This window comes from Canis lupus, chromosome 15, assembly GCF_011100685.1.
Source record: "Canis lupus familiaris isolate Mischka breed German Shepherd chromosome 15, alternate assembly UU_Cfam_GSD_1.0, whole genome shotgun sequence".
NCBI classification, from domain to species: Eukaryota; Metazoa; Chordata; class Mammalia; order Carnivora; family Canidae; genus Canis; species Canis lupus.
Window position 1 is genome coordinate 4636568 of NC_049236.1, and position 18225 is coordinate 4654792.

The window sequence follows — 18225 nt, forward strand, 5'->3', positions numbered from 1 at the left end:
GGAAATTTCCAGTGCTCTCGGGACGTGTTGTTTCTGCTGTAAACGCTGGGGTTTTTTTTGGGTTTGGAAAGGTTTTTTTGTTTTTTGTTTTTTTTCCACTCAGTAATGTAAAAACATGAAACCTGAAACCAACCCCCCACATTTGTCACCTCAAAAGAGAAGCCTTTGGGGTAACTGAGAGAAAGCTGTAAATGAGTCAGGCTGATTCAGGGCGGGGGGCGGGGGAGGAGCCTGCCCAGCTGCCTCCGGGGCACCACAATTTCATTAACACTTATGATCTGAGCAAGGCCATCAGGTGACAGACAGCAGAAGGAAAGGAAAGGAAAGGGCTTCCTTCCCACCCTTAACCCCAAACACAGCAGCTCCCAGATAAACTACTCTTGCCTAGAAATAGCTAGGTCCCGGGCTCTCTTCCGGCCCAAGGTCTACCACCACCAAAAAAAGGGGGCTCAGGACTGTACCTCGGTCCCAGCACCAAGCACCCTGTTCCCCTGACACAAGAGGACACGGCTCTTGTCATTATCAGGGTTAACAAGTGAAGCAGACGAGACTGGACAGAGACAAGTAGGTGAACTTTGGTTACGAGAGATACAGAACCTTCCACATGGAATGATGATGGGTCCGGCGATGAGAACACGGAGATTCCATACAGGGAGTCTGCAGAGGCAGGAGAGATTTTTTTTTTTCTTTCCTCTCTCCGACTAGAGCAGTTTAGGAAAGAACAAGCAGAAGCATGACCCGGGCAGCCTCTTGAGCTTCCAAACTCTAAGGGGTGGACTTGGGAAAACCAGCTCTGCCTCCCGGAGTTTCATAGCTTCTCTCCAATCCTTCCCTGCACTTTCTGCTGAGACAGACCCACGGAGCTGGGTGAGGGCCCCTCCAGCAGGGAGGCCCGATGACCAGCCCCCCACAAGACAGCATGCACCCTCTGACCCCAGGAGGCAGCCGCCCGAACCAAAGAAACCTGCGGGCTCAGCCCTGACAGTATTCCGGGTCCACCCCCAATTCCTCCACTCACCTGGGGCTTTGGGCCAAGACTCCCACCCAAGCTACGGCCCACCCTTGCCCAACACCCTGTGCACGAGGCTGTGAACGGACGCGCTGGGAGAGCTTGAGGAAGGAGGCCAGCACCGCATACCCACTTGCCTCACTGGTTCAAGTCCCAACAGGCCCTGGCCTCACCGGCCTCCACAGGCAGGCAGAGCAAGTCTGCGTCTGCTGGCTGCCTTCCCTGCTGGAGGACGTGCAGCTCTAATTGTTCACCGCCCCACAGCCAGCAGCAGGGGAGAAATAGCGAGCTACACACAAACCCCCACAACCGCACGTGGGGAGACCCCTCCCATTTCCCCGGTGGAACCCCCCTCAATGTGGGACTCAACGACAAGCTTCCTCCATAGGCCTCACTAGAAATACGAGGGGAAAGCCCTTTCCTGCCCCATCTTTGTCTTGGGGACACAATCTCAAAGTAAGGGAGCAGGGGTAGAGAAAATCTTTTTCCCAAGAGCTCTCCCCTATGGCATTAAATCCAGTAAATAAATACGCACTAAGCACCTATGGAGTATAGGACGCTTCCAGCAGAAGCGAAGAGTGCGGAGAGTAGACACCTGCACCCAGAGAAACAACCCCAGTGAAGGGGCAGCAGCTCCACCTACTGGGCCTTTTCCTACCCTGTTGCCAGGCAGCAGTTCCCTCCGGAGTCAAAAAAAAGATTTAATCTGAGAATAAAGCTAGGGCTTGACACTCTCCTGCTTGAGTCAGAAGGGCTCTAAGAAGCGGCAATGGAATGGAACCAAGGCAGGATAGTGGGGTTCTCTTCTGGGGAGACCTGGGTGTTCCACATCAGCTACTGGAGCTGACGCCTTGGAGACCTCGTTTGCACAAGACCTGAACCACACAAGGTCTGACTCACAAAAATGCTTTCCACCTCCGTAGGCTGCCCACATGCCCCTCGGCACAGCCAGAGCAGGCTGCCACCAAGAGCCCAAACCACTGGTTGGGCCTGGAGGCGTGTATCCTAAGGAAACAACAGTCTCTCCCCTTCCCAAGCAAGGGGCCAGGAGTCAGCCATCCCACTGAGCACCAAAGCATAAAGTCCTGGCCTGTTCTCAGGACTCATGAGGCTGGAGCATGTGTCTTGGGTTAATCACAAGCTCTCGTTGGGCCTCAGAAAAGCCCTCGGTGTAACAGCAATTCAGGACACTTAGCTTTATCCCTGTATAATTCTCTCCCTCCAAACTGGCACTTACGGTACTCCAAGAGGATGGACTTTCCTGCTCCATTTGGCCCACGCACACACCTCTTCACACGTGGCTGTGTACCTATAGAACATGCGAGGACCTTGCGTGTAACCTCTGGGCGTGAAACCCTGGTGGCGTGTTCATGTACCCGGTCTACAGGTGTGCGTGCACCTGTGTTTATGAGACCTCAGCCATGCAGATCTTGCATTATCTATTAATTTGAGATCCAATCAAGTGCATGTACCTCTGTGTAAACGTTAAGCTTCAAGAGAACGCATTAGATATACTCCTCACCTCCCACCCAGTAAGGACAAGAGACGGAGTCAGAGGAGCAGTACCAAGTTGCTCTGTGCTAGGAACAGACAGCTGCTCAGTGTACCCACTCCTCTGTCCAATACCCATGGGATAAATCCCTTCCTTGGCTCAGGACTCAAGTCCCCAGACCCCCGTGTCATAAGACCATTAACATTCACTTAGCTCACCACCTCCCCAAGAGGAAGTTCACATACAGACTGGGAAGCACATCCCTTCTTAGGACAAAAGCTGCTAACTTCTATTCCTTGTCCCTTCTTCCTATTTTCTAGGGCTCCCAGATCTAAATCCCACTGGGTACACCCCAAGGAAACAGGCTTTCATTTTAGGCTTTGTACAGGAGCCTAGCAGTCATAGGAACTTATTAAGTTTTAATGATGTGTTTTTTTTTTTTCTCTTTAAAATCCAGGCACAGCTGTTCCCCCTCCAGGGGCTGAGGTGTAAGTAAGCCTCCCAGAACCCTGCTCCTCCCATATTTGCTCCAAGCATGCTCAGTCCTGTCTTGACTGCCTCAGCCTCCCACCCTTATAAGGGCAGGGAAGGGTAAGACTCTGGGAAGAAAGGTGCTGCACATGCCCTGGAGACTATCTCCAGGGCAAAGGCCTGTACCAAGCCATTTATAGCCTTGGAATCATGAGTTGGCCAGAAGAGCAGAGGGCAGGAACAGAGAGCCAGATCTGTCTGATTTCAGCTTCATCAATAAGGAGGTACCACCACTGTGGGTTCCTAGCTCCAAGAGTTTCTATCTGAGCTATAAAGAGTAAGAGAAAAAAATTCCTCCTTAGCTAATTTATGAAGCCATCTGAATATTCAATGAACACAGAAGGAAGGATGGTAAAATCAGTCTAGATAAAACATGCAAACAATAAAAATATTTTAATTTTTACTATGAACATACATTACTTTTTAAAAAATTAGTGACACAGCAAAATCCAAGGGCTAATTTAAGTAGAAAAGATATAAAATTGTTTGCTATAATTACAACTACAAAACAAAAACATAAGCAAAAACCAGTACATACCTTTAGAGAATGGAGGAAATAAACGACAACGTTCACAATACTGTTCACCTCCAACACCCTAGCTCCTAGCACTCATAAGTGCTTGGTATACTTCAGTAAGTATTGGGATTAGAGATGAATTCATTTTTTCCCCAAATTTGCCGTAATGAGATTATATAGCTTTCATTGTGGAAAAAAAAAACATACAAAAATAAGACTGATTTCACACCCCAAAAACAGTAACAGAGGAAGGGGCTTTAATGTTGTTCACAAAAAGGTATCAAATGTCAGACAGATCTATAATAAATTAAGTTTACAAATGGGAAAAACCATGTTGTTCAGAGTAATGGAATGTGAAGTGACGGGGGGGGGGGGGGGGGGGGGGCGGAGAATTCTCTTCTGTGTGGAATGACAGAGCTTGTCTATACCACTTCAACGTTTTCGACGACTCTGAAATTTGTAAATAGCTGGGGAGTTCACTGTTTGTTTCTTCACCTTCACCTTCTGAGTTTTATCCTATAAAAGAGTAAAAAGGTTACCGGTAAATAGTAGGAGAGGGGTCATAAACTACTTATTAGCCCTAATTCAGCCCTTCTCAAAGAGGAGAGACACTACAGTATCCCCAGATGCAATGAATCATCTTCTCCCCTGGGAATCCATAAGGCTACCACCAGTGTGTAGAAGTTCTTGGAAAAACTGAGAGGTACTCAAATCATTTTTTTTTTTTTTTTTTTTTTTGTGGGGCACATCCTCACACGGAAGCCTAGTTGAGAAAGGAAGAGCTGAGTGATCTGGAAAACTGAAAGATCTGACATTTAGAGGAACCATAAGAATATGAACGGGACATCGTATAATCCTTAGCTGTGCTATTTAACTACACAATGTTGTCTATTTTTAAACACCCATGAGTGACATGCGCCGTTTTGTTAACCTGTTTAAACGTTACACATAGCTGCTCCTAAGCTATAAAGTTCATATGCAACCCGATCCTACCCTCTGCTGTTCCAAAGCACTGACTAATAAGCCCCTTATTACCCTTCTTAATCAAGGAACATTTCAACACTGTCAGAGTAACAGACACTGGCTCAAACCACTGCCCCTGAGGAGCAGACATTTTCACTGGGGTTGATTTACACACAGCTGAAATCGTTTCAGCTAAGACCTTTACAAGGGGCGGGGGGGGGGGGGGGGGGGGGGGAAGGGCCTAAGGCTCTCCTCACCAGAAGATCTTTGCGCGTTTGAATTTTCTGTGCAATAACAAACAATTTCTTCTCGCGTTCAATCCGCTGTGTCAGGCAGTTATACTGCTTTTGCCTTTCTTTAGCTATTCGCTGCGGAAGAAACACACACACATTTTCAATAAAATTAACAAGATAAAAATGAATAAAAAACTGCTTTTTAATCCACTTAAGACCAGATGCATAAATGGTTTCATCAACTCCCTTTTTACTCAGAATCAAGACAAGGGACTATAAAATTGTCCATTTTAGAACACCACATTCTAGGGCTAAACAGAACCCTGGAAACTTGCCCAGGGACACGTGTTTCACCTGGAACAGAGTCAGGACTGTCCTGCGAGTCTCACGGATCCCAGGAATCTTTCCACTACTACACTAAGCCGTTCAACCTCTGTGCGAGCGTCCCGGTTACCTAAGGCAATGCAAGAATGAGCCAGTCCTGGAAACCCTAAACGAAGTGAACAGAGGACAGAAAGGCCACTGGGCAGTGTACTGGTGCCTGAGAACCAGAGAGGACTTTTTTGGCAGAAGTTGACGTGAGAATTCTCACTGCTGAATACCCCTTATAGGCCAGAGGTCTTTAAATTTGGAGGAATCATATATAAACCCCTGAGAAACTGATGAAAGCTTTGGATTTTTTTTTTGGGGGGGGGGGATTTTCACGACATAAACATGTATGTGTTTGTACAAATCTGCACAAACGTATACATCTATTTACACAAAATGTGAGTGCGGAAAGAGTGTTCACAGGCTTCCTTTATAAAAGCCCAACCCCGGACTGCCCACCCCTCCAAGTTACAGATTTAAAATTCCCTTGCAATCCACCCACCAGCAGTTTTAATGAAAATATTTTTGCTCTCAACAAAACAACTAAAAGAAACGATACCACTCGACAAAAATGGCAAGCTCCAAACCTTCCCAATTTCTCAAGAGGCGTGCTGGTGAACTATTCTGTTTGGAGCACTAATCTCTTTAGGGACTACTACAACACTTGAGACGTGTTAGTGACACAGCTAATTGAAAATACAACTAATTGACAAACAGGGTTATCACGAGAACACTAGTCAGCCGGCTCCTCAGCTGGAAGTGTTATCTACAAGAGGGGACTATTACTGGGCTTCAGATTTAAACAATTCACCAATTCTAGCATAGTCTCACAGCAGTGGTTTCAGACAGCTTTTGTTTTCACTTTATTACACAGACTGTCAAATTTATGGGATTACCCAATATAGTCAAACTAATTAGGGGTATTTATATTACTACAGCAAGTTTAGCTGCCTCTGAGCTAGAGAAACTGCTGTGAAATTAAACATTGGAAGCAAAGCTGATGCGGTGTAAATGATTCAAATCAAAACAGAACAGCTGTCTGCTTGAAACACATTGACAGCATTTTTTTAAATGAATCAGTCAGAAGTGAGAGTTCAACTCCAGAAGGCTTTGAGAAAAAGCATGTCTTCTGCACAAACCCAGTTCCAGGAACCGAAAGCACCATAAGGAAAAATAATACAAAATTTTGGTTACAAATGCATAATATGTAAAGGCTTTCTGAAATGTATATTTGCCGCTAAAGGTTCAGTATCAGAGTGTATCAAATCCCTAAATCTTCAGTGTCCCATCCTCTCTCTGCATCAGTCACAAGCCTTAAAAGCTCAAAGCCTAGAGAGGTGGGATTCAAGTGCCAAACTAAAAACCAGACCTAAGTTGCCAGCCACTTGGCTCCAAGTCCCCCAACGTTAAAAACCAAGGAACCTTCCTCCGCTCCCATCGCCATCATCAAATCTTCCTTCCACTCTTCTAATGGAACTTCATGAGTTTTCCTTAAATTATTGTAGTAAATATAGTGGGGGAAAAAAGAGAAGGGAGCACCTGGGTGGCTCAGGGGTTGGGTGTCTGCTTTTGGCTCAGGTCGGGATCCCAGGGTCCTGGGATCGAGTCCCACATCAGGCTCCCTGCATGGAGCCTGCTTCTCCCTCTGTCTGGGTCTCTGCCTCTCTCTGTCTCTCTCATGAATAAATAAATATTAAAACACACACACACACACACACCCCTAGATTCTCCTAAGCTCAGACCCAAAAAAACAACGGAAAAAATTACCTTCAGTCGAATCTGCTGGGTAACCCCCTTCACCTTCTCCTTCTGCAATGTCTCTATTGTGGGTCTGTTAAAGACTCTGTCAACTAGTTCCGGGGCTGTTCTCAGGTGAGTGGCAATATCAAACTGCTCAACTGAAAGTCAAGACAATTCTTAAGGTACCATCTGACACCAAACACAGGCCAACATGCTAAACTGTCTCAGAAACCCTCAAACGTTTCATACCTTCCTTTTTGGTGTCAAAAAAAAACGTATGCTTATTCTTTTGCTTCCCCTGGAAATCCAGCAGATGGAGCTCTGATTTTAGTCTTTCAATTTTCTAGAATACAGAACATGATCTCATCTTATATTAGGTTCTTCCAGGGTATCACACATGAATGTGCATAAGTTTAAACCATTTCACATCATAATCACAAGCCATCAAAAACTGTGCTTCCTTCTTTTAAAGGAAAAGACAACTACAATTTACCAGGCACCAACCACGTGTCAGGTACTGGGCTACACGTTCCAAATACTCATTTAACATTCCTATGAAATAGAAATGAGGAACCAATTTTTCAAGAAGATTAATGTGTCCATAATCATGGGGCTAATAAATGGCAGAGCCAGAATTCAAAACTAAGTCTGTCTCATTTCCATTCCACCATACTGTCCATACTTCTAAATCATCATCATCAACAAAGTGCTTTAAGGCTGTAAATGCCAGAAAAACGTAACTTCTAATTCAAGATCAATGAATTTACATTTCCTTCTTTAAACAACAAAACCACAACAGAACAAAGGGTTTCAGTTGTTACCTTAACTTCCGCAACCCTTTTCATTTCTATGTATTTGACATCCTGGGTTCTCATCAGTTTCAGCTGTTCTGGAGTTACTTCTTCCTTAGTCTCCTTAATAACGTGAACTCCATCCTAAAACCCAAATTTAAAACATACATTTCCTATTAGATTAAAATCATGACTAAACCATTCACATAGCTCATGACTGGAACAAAGACGACGGACTGCCATACGGCAGTCCAATGCACCTAAGCCCCTGAGATGCATGTTCAATTTGGCACCCAGTCATCCATTCTCATCCACTAAGGACAGCTCCAGGCATAAGACAACTCACATTCCGGAGCAGAAATGCATGCTATTCACGAAGGGGCAGTTTGCCTTGGATACTGACCAAGAGCACCTGGACCAACTAGAGAAGGGCTAAATAAAAGCCAAAGATCTTTCCTTTCCATCTCTTCCCCCCCACCCCCATCCTTCTTTTCTTTATTGAGTGGAGCTCAGAATACCAACTGATCCATCAGGCACCCACCTGGAGTTTAACTCGAGTCATTTTATAGTAGAATTCATCTGGATTTTTTTCAAGAGCCTTCTTCCGGAGAGCTCTGAGGTAGTCTTGCTTTTTCCGGTAGTCACTAAAAGGTAGGTTAAGTGAGGTTCACAGCAAAACAAAAAAACAAAAACCAACCACCCACAATGAGCAAACCTTAAAAGCATCTAAAGTTTACACAAAATGAAATCCCAAAAAGCCAAAACAATGATTACATGTGATTCAGACTCCACCGTCACTGATGTTGAGCTCCTGTCTAGGTAGGCTCCTCTCCTATCCCAAAATTCACCTGTAATTAACTGTCCCCATATCCCATGTGTTACTGCCATTTACCTCATTACAGAGAACCACCAAACAAAACACACGTTAAACTTCATTAGGCAAGGTTCTGAAGCAAGCTTGGGCACCAGATGACCAAGTAAGATTCGGAAACTATACAGCGCAGTATAGCCTACTGATTAGAACTGTGGACTCTGGAGCCAGACTATCTGCATGAACACCCCGACTCCACCACTTTGGGCTAAGTAATCCTGAATAAATTAGTTAACCAATCTGTATTACAATTTAATCTGTAAAACGGGTGTGATAATAACAGTGTCCCAGAACATTGTTGGGAGGAATACATAAGTGCAAAAACTGCAAGTCTCCTAGAACTCTGCCTGGGCCAATAATAGCACTCGGTTATCATTATTAATTATTAGCTTTAAAAACTCTGGGACCCAGAGCAATCCACCTAATCCATCACCATCTGTACCAGGAGCACAAAGGACTCCAGCTGACATGCATGGTTAACAAACAATTATATTCTCCAAATAAAGTGCTAAAGAAAAAGAATGGGGTAATTGTTTTATAAAATGTTTTCAGAGTTCATTATCACCCACGCTCAGTCTTATGAATCCATCTTTCACATCTCTTCATTCCACACCACACACGCAGTGATGTAAGAGACTCAACAACTGGAATTTTAGATTATATCTTGCATTTCAAGAAAAGAGAGAAGAAAAAAAAAAAAAAAGAATCAGCTTTTGGCTCAACACCAAGGCAGGGGCAAACCAAAGCCACTATGAGAAAACTATCTGGAGCAACATTAAAAAAAAAAAAAAAAAAAAAGTTCACAGTGCAACTACAGATAGATAAATTACACTCTGTCCAAAGAGAAAAGTTTAGGGTCACAGACAAGTATGTGACAGGTTGCCAGAGTTTTGGCCATTTTATCAATGGCAAGAAGCTATTCCCTGTCGGACATTTGGGCAATGTTCAGCTGCAGTGCAGGGAAGCTGTCCACTTTCTTGGCAGCACCCCAACAGAAAACTGAACTTACTCTGCACGAAGCTTGTAATCTTTCTTTTTCTCCAACAGGCCCAGATGTTTTCGAAAGCCGGGCTAGAAGACAAAAGGGGGGAAAAAAAAAACTGCTTAGTTCCCTCAGCAAACACAACAGGACACCTGGCAGGAACAAGAGTCTCTGGAGTGCTCAGTAAATCCATGTCCTTGGATCCAACTTGCTACCCTGTCCCCTCCCCTCCCCCAACTGGGCTCTGCCCAAGGATGAGAGGTACCATACAGGCGCCAGAGAGGTCACAAGCACTGCCATAGTAGGTTTCCTGGCCTATTAAGGACAGAGAGAGGCAACAATGACTCGGCACTAAGCGAGCAGTTGCCAGCTGTACTAAAATTACTACAGACTTAATCCAAGGGTTTATAAAATACTATGAAGAGAAAACATAATAACAGGGAGGCAACTGTGGCAAGGGCACTAAATTTAGTCTGGAGAATTGGGTTCAAATCCAAGCTTCACTATTTACAACCTGTGACCTTGGGCAAGTCACTTACCTTCTCTGAGCTGCTGTTTCCTAACTACAAAACGAGAATACTACTACCTGCTTCTCAAGGTTATCATGAGGACTAAATGAGCCTCTGCACGTGCTAGTGCCAGCACATGGCCTGGCACACCGCAGGTACCCAGCATATGTTTCCTGTTATGATTATACCTTCGGTAAGAAGTATGAAAGAAAACCAAGTATAGGATCCCTGGGTGGCGCAGCGGTTTGGCGCCTGCCTTTGGCCCGGGGCGCGATCCTGGAGACCCGGGATCGAATCCCACGTCGGGCTCCCGGTGCATGGAGCCTGCTTCTCCCTCTGCCTGTGTCTCTGCCTCTCTCTCTCTCTCTCTCTCTCTCTCTGTGTGATTATCATAAATAAATAAAAATTTTAAAAAAAAAGAAAACCAAGTATGACACAAAATACTTTCTCTGACACGGTACTTGGATAGCATAGAAGGCACAAGGATTCTATCTTGGTATTCTCTCTCCACAAGCTATTTGTTGAGCGATTAATATGTGTCAGTGTCTGTGCTAGATGATTCTGCCTACATCAACTTAACAGGCCACGTTTATTAAGCACTTACTGTTGCAAAGCAATCTTGTTACATACAATCTTATTTAATCCACAAAACAAACACGGGAAGTAGATAAAACACAACTGTTATCCCAACTTTCCAAAAGGAGAGTAAGTTTAGAGAATAGCCTGCCCGAGAACACAAAATAACTGGCAAAGCTAAAACTAGAAACCCCTCTGTGTGGGGCCACCGTCTGTGCTCTGCTCCCACCAAATGAGACCGCATCCTCTTCTGCTCTGAATCATCTCGATTTTTGAAGAAGCACAGACACTTCTCTACGTTTAAACTTGTACAATAATTAAGATGAGATTTTTAAGGCACCTTTCTCGTCTCTTATCCTCGAAGTGATACGACAAATAAGTCAATAATTAAAATAACTAAAATAAAAAAACAACAAACCACGAAAAACAGGTGTTGGGGAGGATACAGAGAAAAAGGAACCTGGGATCCCTGGGTGGCGCAGCGGTTTGGCGCCTGCCTTTGGCCCAAGGCGCAATCCTGGAGACCCAGGATCGAATCCCACATTAGGCTCCAGGTGCATGGAGCCTGCTTCTCCCTCTGCCTGTGTCTCTGCCTCTCTTTCTCTCTATCATAAATAAATAAAAATTAAAAAAAAGAAAAAGGAACCCTCTTGAGCTGTTGCTGGGAGTGCAAACTGGGGCAGTCACTACGGAACACAGTATGGAGGTTCCTCAAAAAGTCAAAAATAGAGCTACCCTACGATCCAGGAATCGCACTACTCGGTATCTGCTCAAAAAATACAAAAACGGGGAACCCTGGGTGGCGCAGCGGTTTGGCGCCTGCCTTTGGCCCAGGGCGCGATCCTGGAGACCCGGGATCGAATCCCACGTCGGGCTCCCGGTGCATGGAGCCTGCTTCTCCCTCTGCCTATGTCTCTGCCTCTCTCTCTCTCTCTCTGTGTGACTATCATAAATTTAAAAAAAAAAAAAAAAATACAAAAACAGTAACTCAAAGGGATCTGCGTTATAGGAGACCTGGCATTGCAGATCTGAAATAGCTCACCTAATCACACCTACCCCCTCCATACAAAACATCTTCAGTAGCTGGCCCACCCCCTCGGTGAAAGACCTGAAGGATAAAGTAGATAAAGTCCAAACTTGACCCAAACATGGAGTGCTCTTGTCAACATGTTTACCCGGCACGGCCACCTTTGCACCTCTCCTGCAAAGACCCTTTATTCCTACAGGATGCTTATGGCCAGCCGCAGAAGCCCCCTGTCTTCTATTAATCCAAACCAACTATTTACAACTGTGACTTTGGACGCATCATTCAATTTTGAATATATATATATATGTGTATATATATATATATATATATAAGATTTTATTTATTTATGCATAGGAGACACAGAGAGAGGCAGAGACATGGGCAGAGGGAGAAGCAAGCTCCATGCAGGGAGCCCGATGTGGGACTTGATCCCAGGTCTCCCGGGTCACTCCCGGGGCCGAAGGCAGGTGCTCAACCGCTGAGCCACCCAGGCGTCCCATCATTCAAGCTCTTTAAGCATCAGACTCCTCATTTGGAAAATGAAGACAACATCTACCTCACGGACATGCTGTAGATTTAAATGACATAACTTGCACAGCTGTTGGGCTATACCCTAGCCTACATACAGTCAGTGCTCAAAAAGCTATTATCATTGCCTTCCAAGTCCAGCAAGTTCCATCGTGATGCTTTCCCCCATCATCTCTGCTCTTCCGATCCAAATTCCTCATTTGGCATTTTTCGTGCGCCACCTCTTTATGAAAGTGCCTCTCTATGCATCTTTCAGCGGCCCCTGGGTTCAAAACCTGCGGCCTGATACCTGACTTTGCTGCTTGGCCAGCTACTGCTGTGTGTCTTTGGGCGGGCAATCTAACCTCTCTGAGCCTTAGTGTCCCCATCTGCAAGCATTGAGAAAATGGTCCTACGTCCTTCCACGCAGTGTTGCGAGTTCAATGAGATGATGACGGGAAAGCGTGTTTTGCACTTTGTGGCACACAAGAAACATTTCCATCATTACTTTCACACAGACCCATGAATTAGGTTCAAACCAGGCGGCAAATTACACTACTGCTCCCAGCGCACCGCTGAGCACACAGTAAGTGCACCATAAATATCTGATAAGAGGCCCTAACCCCATCCCACCCATCAGCAATACCAACATTTTGGCCACGTCCTTCTCCCTCTCCGCCCCAACCGCATAATGAAATCGGACCGCAGGTCCCCATTAAGGGCCTTCCTGGATCCGTTACGACGGGCTTTCCAGGCACAGCGGAGCGGATACACTGATTCTTCATACATGCAACTAATTTCTACTCCACCTCCCCAACAGAGACACATGCTCCGTGCGGGTGAGGTCCTATGAGTGTCTATCCACCTGAATCTGATGGTTGCGACTGGGCGAGTCACAGAAGCTGCCTGGACCTCCGTTTCCTCACCTGTACGATAGGGACGGAAAACCTCAACGTTACGGCGTGACACATAAAATGGGTACGCGGCAGGTCTCCGCGGATTCTGCGCCAAGCCCACGCCTGACGGTGCTAACGTTACCATCGCCCATCTCCTGGGTCACAGACCCCCTGTGCAGTGAGCTGGGCGAGCACTCGGGATGGCTCCAGCTCCAGCAAGTGTGCGCTTTGATCTCACCTGTCCCCGCCCCCCCCAGAAGGTCAAGCACTTTGCACACAGTGTCTCGCCCAACTCCCTCACTGAAACCTCGCAAGACGTCTCCCCGTGGTGCCCAGGGGTGCCCAGGGAACGGGGAGCAGCCAGTGCTCCTCCCGGGGTGCTGGACGCCCCCAGCTCGCCCGCCGCAAGGCTCCGCCCCGGGCACCCGGCGCCCTCCGCAGACACTCGCGTTTATTTACACGCGCCCCCCCCCCCCATGCGCGGCAGGGACCCGGGCCCGTAGAGGGGGAGGGGGAGGGGAGGAGAGGAGGACGGAGGGGAGGGGACCGCAGAGGGAGGGGGGAGGGGAGGGAGAAGGAAGGGGAGGGGGAGGGGAGGGAGCCGCAGGTGGAGAGGAGGAGGAGGAAGGGGAGGAGGAGGGAGCACCCGCGGGCACGGGCCGGCGCTCCTGGGGCCCGTGCCGTCCCACCTGGCTTCGCTCTCGGTGTTCCCGCTGCCGGGACTTCGCCGCCTTCCGAAACGCCGCCGCCATGTCCGCTCGCGCTCCGGAGACAACGCCTGCCCCGCACCGCCTCGGCCGCCGCGTCCGCCGCGTCCGCCGATCCTCCCGGAAGTAGGCCGAGCGCCAGGGGCTTAGAACCGCCCACTTCCTCCGCGCAGCCTATCCGGCGCCTGCCTTTCCGGAACTTCGTCCTCCGGCAGAGGCGTCCAGCCCCGAAGCTGCCTCTGGGAAGTGTAGTTTCCTAGGTCTAATCCCGTGACTCTGCGAGAGTCCGTTCTCATTCGCCAGAGCTTGGGCACGTGTACCGAGATCTCGTTTTCGCGCTCGGCTCCGCGTTGGCACCTGAGAACACGTGGCTGGCACTGCCCTCGGGCTGAGCTGCGCGTGGAGTGTGCGCATGCGCGGGCCCCTGCCGCCCTACTCCCCTTGCTCTATTTGCGCGGTGCGGTTAAAGGTGGAGTCGTGTCAATGTTACCCTGCACCGGAAAGAGCACCCTAGAGTCAGGAGGCCTTAAAAGCCATGTTTGGCTCTGCCACTTACTGGCCGTGTGACTGTAGACAGGTCTCTTTAATGAGCATCATTTTTCTCGACCATAAAACAAGGATAATGATAGTGTGCTCTGCTTGCATCACAGGGACAGTCAAGAGGCTCACAGTAGAATGGAGGAGTTCTATCCTAGCAGTAGTGATAAAATTGGAGCCCTTCACACCCTCAGGGAAATGGCTAGCTGGGAGGACGAGTGTCAGAGGCAGTACAATATATTAGGGCCAAAAACCATAGAGGTGTGTTCTGATCCTAAACTGCCACCCACCACGACAAAATTAGCTCCAATGCACCTCAGTCTCCCCATCTATAAAACGGTAGTAATAATGCTACACCCACAGAATTGTTGTAAGGGATTAAAGGAACTAATATGTTTAAAGTGCTTAATGCCGTGCTCAGCCCTTAAACAAGTTCACAATCAATGGGAGCAATGGTTGTGGTTGTCATTGCTAAACCTACCGGTAAGGATAGAGGGGCCCGTACAGCGGAGCATTCAGGGGCATCTGGTTTCTTTTCCATCACATGAAGCTAACCCTAAGCAGGTTCTGTGCACCCTGTCATGACAGGTCTCGGCCCTACAGCTGAAGCGCTCTGAGGAAATCCTCTCCTCAGTCCCAGGAGGTGCCATTCCAGTAGATGGGTGGGCATGACAAAGCTGAAAGTAGCTGAGATGTGTCATGTGCAAAGGGTCCCAGACATGAACAAGCGTCTACTTCATTCGTGACGTAACCACTGAAAGACAAGGCCCTTCCTGATTTGGCCCACCACTCCAGCCTCAGCCCGGTTAACGGGACCCAGGAATCAGCCTTGGATTTGAACCGCATATGCACCACTATCAGCTTGGATTTGGGGCCACATTGTCAAATTCCCTGAGTGCCACATCCTACTCTATCATATAGTGGTAATAATATAACCAACCCATATAGCTTCTGTGAGAACCCAAGGAGGCCAAGGCTAGCACTTGGCATAATGGCCCGCATGTAGTCAGCATTTAGCTCTTCCGCTCACCTCCCCTCCCACCCCCCCACCCCCCGACCCTGCATACTCTATGGAAGTCGCTTACTTCACCTTCTACACCCATGGAGCATTGCCAGGCTTGGGGTCACGAGAATAGTGTTCCTGGGCAATCTGAAAGAGGGTGTCTGCTAAGCCATGAGTCCTGGCAGGGGCTCCAGGCAGCCCAATGGGTAAGAGCAGGCAATACGCCCAGAGAAGGAAGGAAGTCTTCTCACTGGGGAAAGGAAGGCTTGTGATCACAAGCATCAGGGAGTGATTCAGCACCCAGAGGAAACCATAAGAGGCCTGTCAGTTGTCACCCAGGGCCTCCTTTTAAAAAACGCTTCCAGGTTGAAAGAATAGCCAGGAGACCCTGAGCAAGCTCCCTTCCACCACAAGATAAGGAAAGGTGTATAGGGGCCTCCTGGGTGGTGGAAGGGGAACCCAGAGCCCACTCACCCAAGGCTAGTCATCCAGCAATCAGGCTCTTCTTCCAGCCCCAGCTCGGACACACCTGTTCCCCAGAGGGCGGGGGAGGCCTGATGGGAAACAGGAACAGGGAGTCCATGTGGCTGATCCCTAGACCTCCCTAAGGCACGTAGTCATCCTGGGCCAATGGAAATGTGAACCCACTGGGGAGCTACAAATGGGAAGGGGAAAGGACATAGCCCCTGCCCTATACCAGTGTCCCTCCCCCAGGCTAGGCCAAGCCAGAAATCTAATTTTCTCTAACCTCCAATCCAAGCAGCAGAACCTTAACACTTGACCGTGAAAGGGAATGTATTGGGGCAAAGCAAATCCCACATATTCAATACCTGTTGTATACTCTCCTCCAATATTCGCGAGAATGCTGTGAGTCAGGGAGTCAACCACTCTTAACCGATGAGCAGCCGGAGGGGTAAAGAGGTTGAGTGACTAAAGAGGCTGCAGGTCTGGCCAGTTAAGCTCTTTTTGGCATAAGGAGCTTTGACATTTGACTGTCTGGATTTGAATCCAGGCTTTGCTGTTATTAGCTGTGTTGCCCTTGGCAGGTTACTTACTCTCTCTGTATTTCCTTTTTTTTTCATCTTTAAAATAAGGATAAGAATACACATTTCATACAGTTGTTGGATAGTCAAGTGCATTAGTGTATGCAACGTGCTTAGGCAGGGACTGGTGCAAAGAACTTGGGAAATGCTGGCTCCTATTAAGGCTGTTCAGCAGAGATACAAGCCATGAGGAAACACTAGAGACCCCAACTCTACCTTTGATCCAGCAGCTTCCTTAGTCATACCCCTCCCTCTCTGAAAGCTGCTCATCTTTGCTCTCCCCTCACCTCAGAGCCCTTCCCAAGGCAAGGAGCCTCCTACACCTAGATGACAAAGGCCAGAGAAAGGCTCACCCATGCGCTGGCTGGTCACTCCCTGGACTCCAGGTAGCAGGTACCTGAGGTCCAAACTGGGGTGGGGAGGAGTTGAAACTGAAGCAGCGTCTGTCATTCATTCATTCGTTCAATATTTATTATATGGCAGACATAGGAGTAGGTACTGGGAATGTGGTAGTGAACAAGAAGAACCCAGTCCTGCCCTCATGGCCTCATGACAATCTAGGCATTAGGAACAATAACCAAGCAAATAGTTTAATTTGGGGAGGAAACCTGGCCTCGACGGTGACTTGGGATCCGGGAAGACAGGAATATGATTTAGAGATGGGAGAGGAAGGTATTCAGGAGGCCTGGCCTGGGAGCAAATGAGTCTCTGTTCTGAGAGCTTGGCTAGACCCAGCCTGGGGGATGGGAGAAGCCCTGTGGCACCTGAGTCTCTACTCTAGATGCTGAGGTTATTTCTAGAGTCAGTTTGTTGTCTCCTGTTTTGCAAACAGTACAGCACAGCCTCCTCCTCCCTTCCCCACCCTTCTAGATCGAGGCTATTTATGCCTAGTGACAAGCCTGAGGATCCCAGGGGGATTGGCCCAAGGACCTGGAGGGGCCTTGTGTCCCTGGCAGGCAGCAGTCCTCCCTCCTGGGGCGCAGGGAGAAAGCCAGAGGATTGGAAACTGTAGAGGTGGGGGAGGAAGGGTTCCCTCCACTTCCCTCCACCAACCCTGCGGTGCCCCATCCGCGCACACTCTTCACACCCCTCCCTGAGAAACCCAAAAACCATGGGGCCAAGGATTAGGGTCTCCCCTGGGCCTCAAAGGTCATAACTATTCCTGGGCACTGTGGAAACCCAAGGCCGAACTTCTCTGTCCCAGGGTGCCTCCGGAGGTGAGGAGGTGGGGGGTACTTCTGTTTTTGCCACTCAAAAGTTGTGAAATCATTGAAGGTCAAGGCCCAGTCTGGGGTCAGGCGGAGGCGGAGGTGGGGGGGTCCCTTCTTCACTCCCTGTTTCCAGAGAACACCTTGGTTCCCATTGATAGGGAGGGCCGTGACAGCAGAGTCAAGCCACCTCACACACACACACTCCCGGGCCTCCAGGCTTGATTAAGGCCCCTTTACAAGCTGGGTCTAGGTGTGACCCTGAGGGGATGAGCTGGAAGGTGGGAGTGGGGGCGCACGAAGAGGCCATGAGTGAGGACCCCAGGGGACTTGGGTGGGCTGGGTGCCGGCCCCCGTGCTGGAGATCGAGTGCAGCAGGCCGTCTCCAGCGGGCTGCTGGGGGGTGCAGGGGGTGCAGCAGGGGAGGGGACGGCGGAGGCGAGCAGGGGACGGGGGCGGGGTCCCGGCGCCGGGGAAGGTCGGGCGAGCCAGGTTAGACCCGCGGGCCCGAGGGGGGGTGTGGGCGGGGTCTGGCCCCCGGCCTGGGGGTGCGGGGCGGGGGCGGCCGGGGGCGGGGTCCGGGCGGGGCGGGCCCGGCGCGCACTTCCTCGGGGAGGGGTTGGGGCCGCGCTCCACTCGCCCGCTGGGTCCGTGCGCTCCGGCAGCGCCGCCGGCCGCCCGCTCGCCCCGCTCGCCCCGCTCGCCCCGCCCGCC

At 48.9% G+C, this 18225-nt stretch overlaps 1 protein-coding gene across 1 annotated transcript; it reads right to left on the minus strand.

Moving 5' to 3' along the window:
• Positions 1-3419: 3419 nt before the first annotated feature.
• On the minus strand, positions 3420-13862 carry UTP11 (UTP11 small subunit processome component). Its single transcript, XM_038557836.1, has 8 exons — positions 13703-13862; positions 9526-9587; positions 8187-8289; positions 7676-7789; positions 7104-7197; positions 6882-7012; positions 4770-4880; positions 3420-4065 (listed from the first exon to the last, which is right to left on the minus strand). The coding sequence occupies exons 1-8, from the start codon at positions 13763-13765 to the stop codon at positions 3982-3984; spliced, it is 762 nt and encodes a 253-aa protein (XP_038413764.1). The 5' UTR covers positions 13766-13862; the 3' UTR covers positions 3420-3981.
• Positions 13863-18225: the final 4363 nt, after the last annotated feature.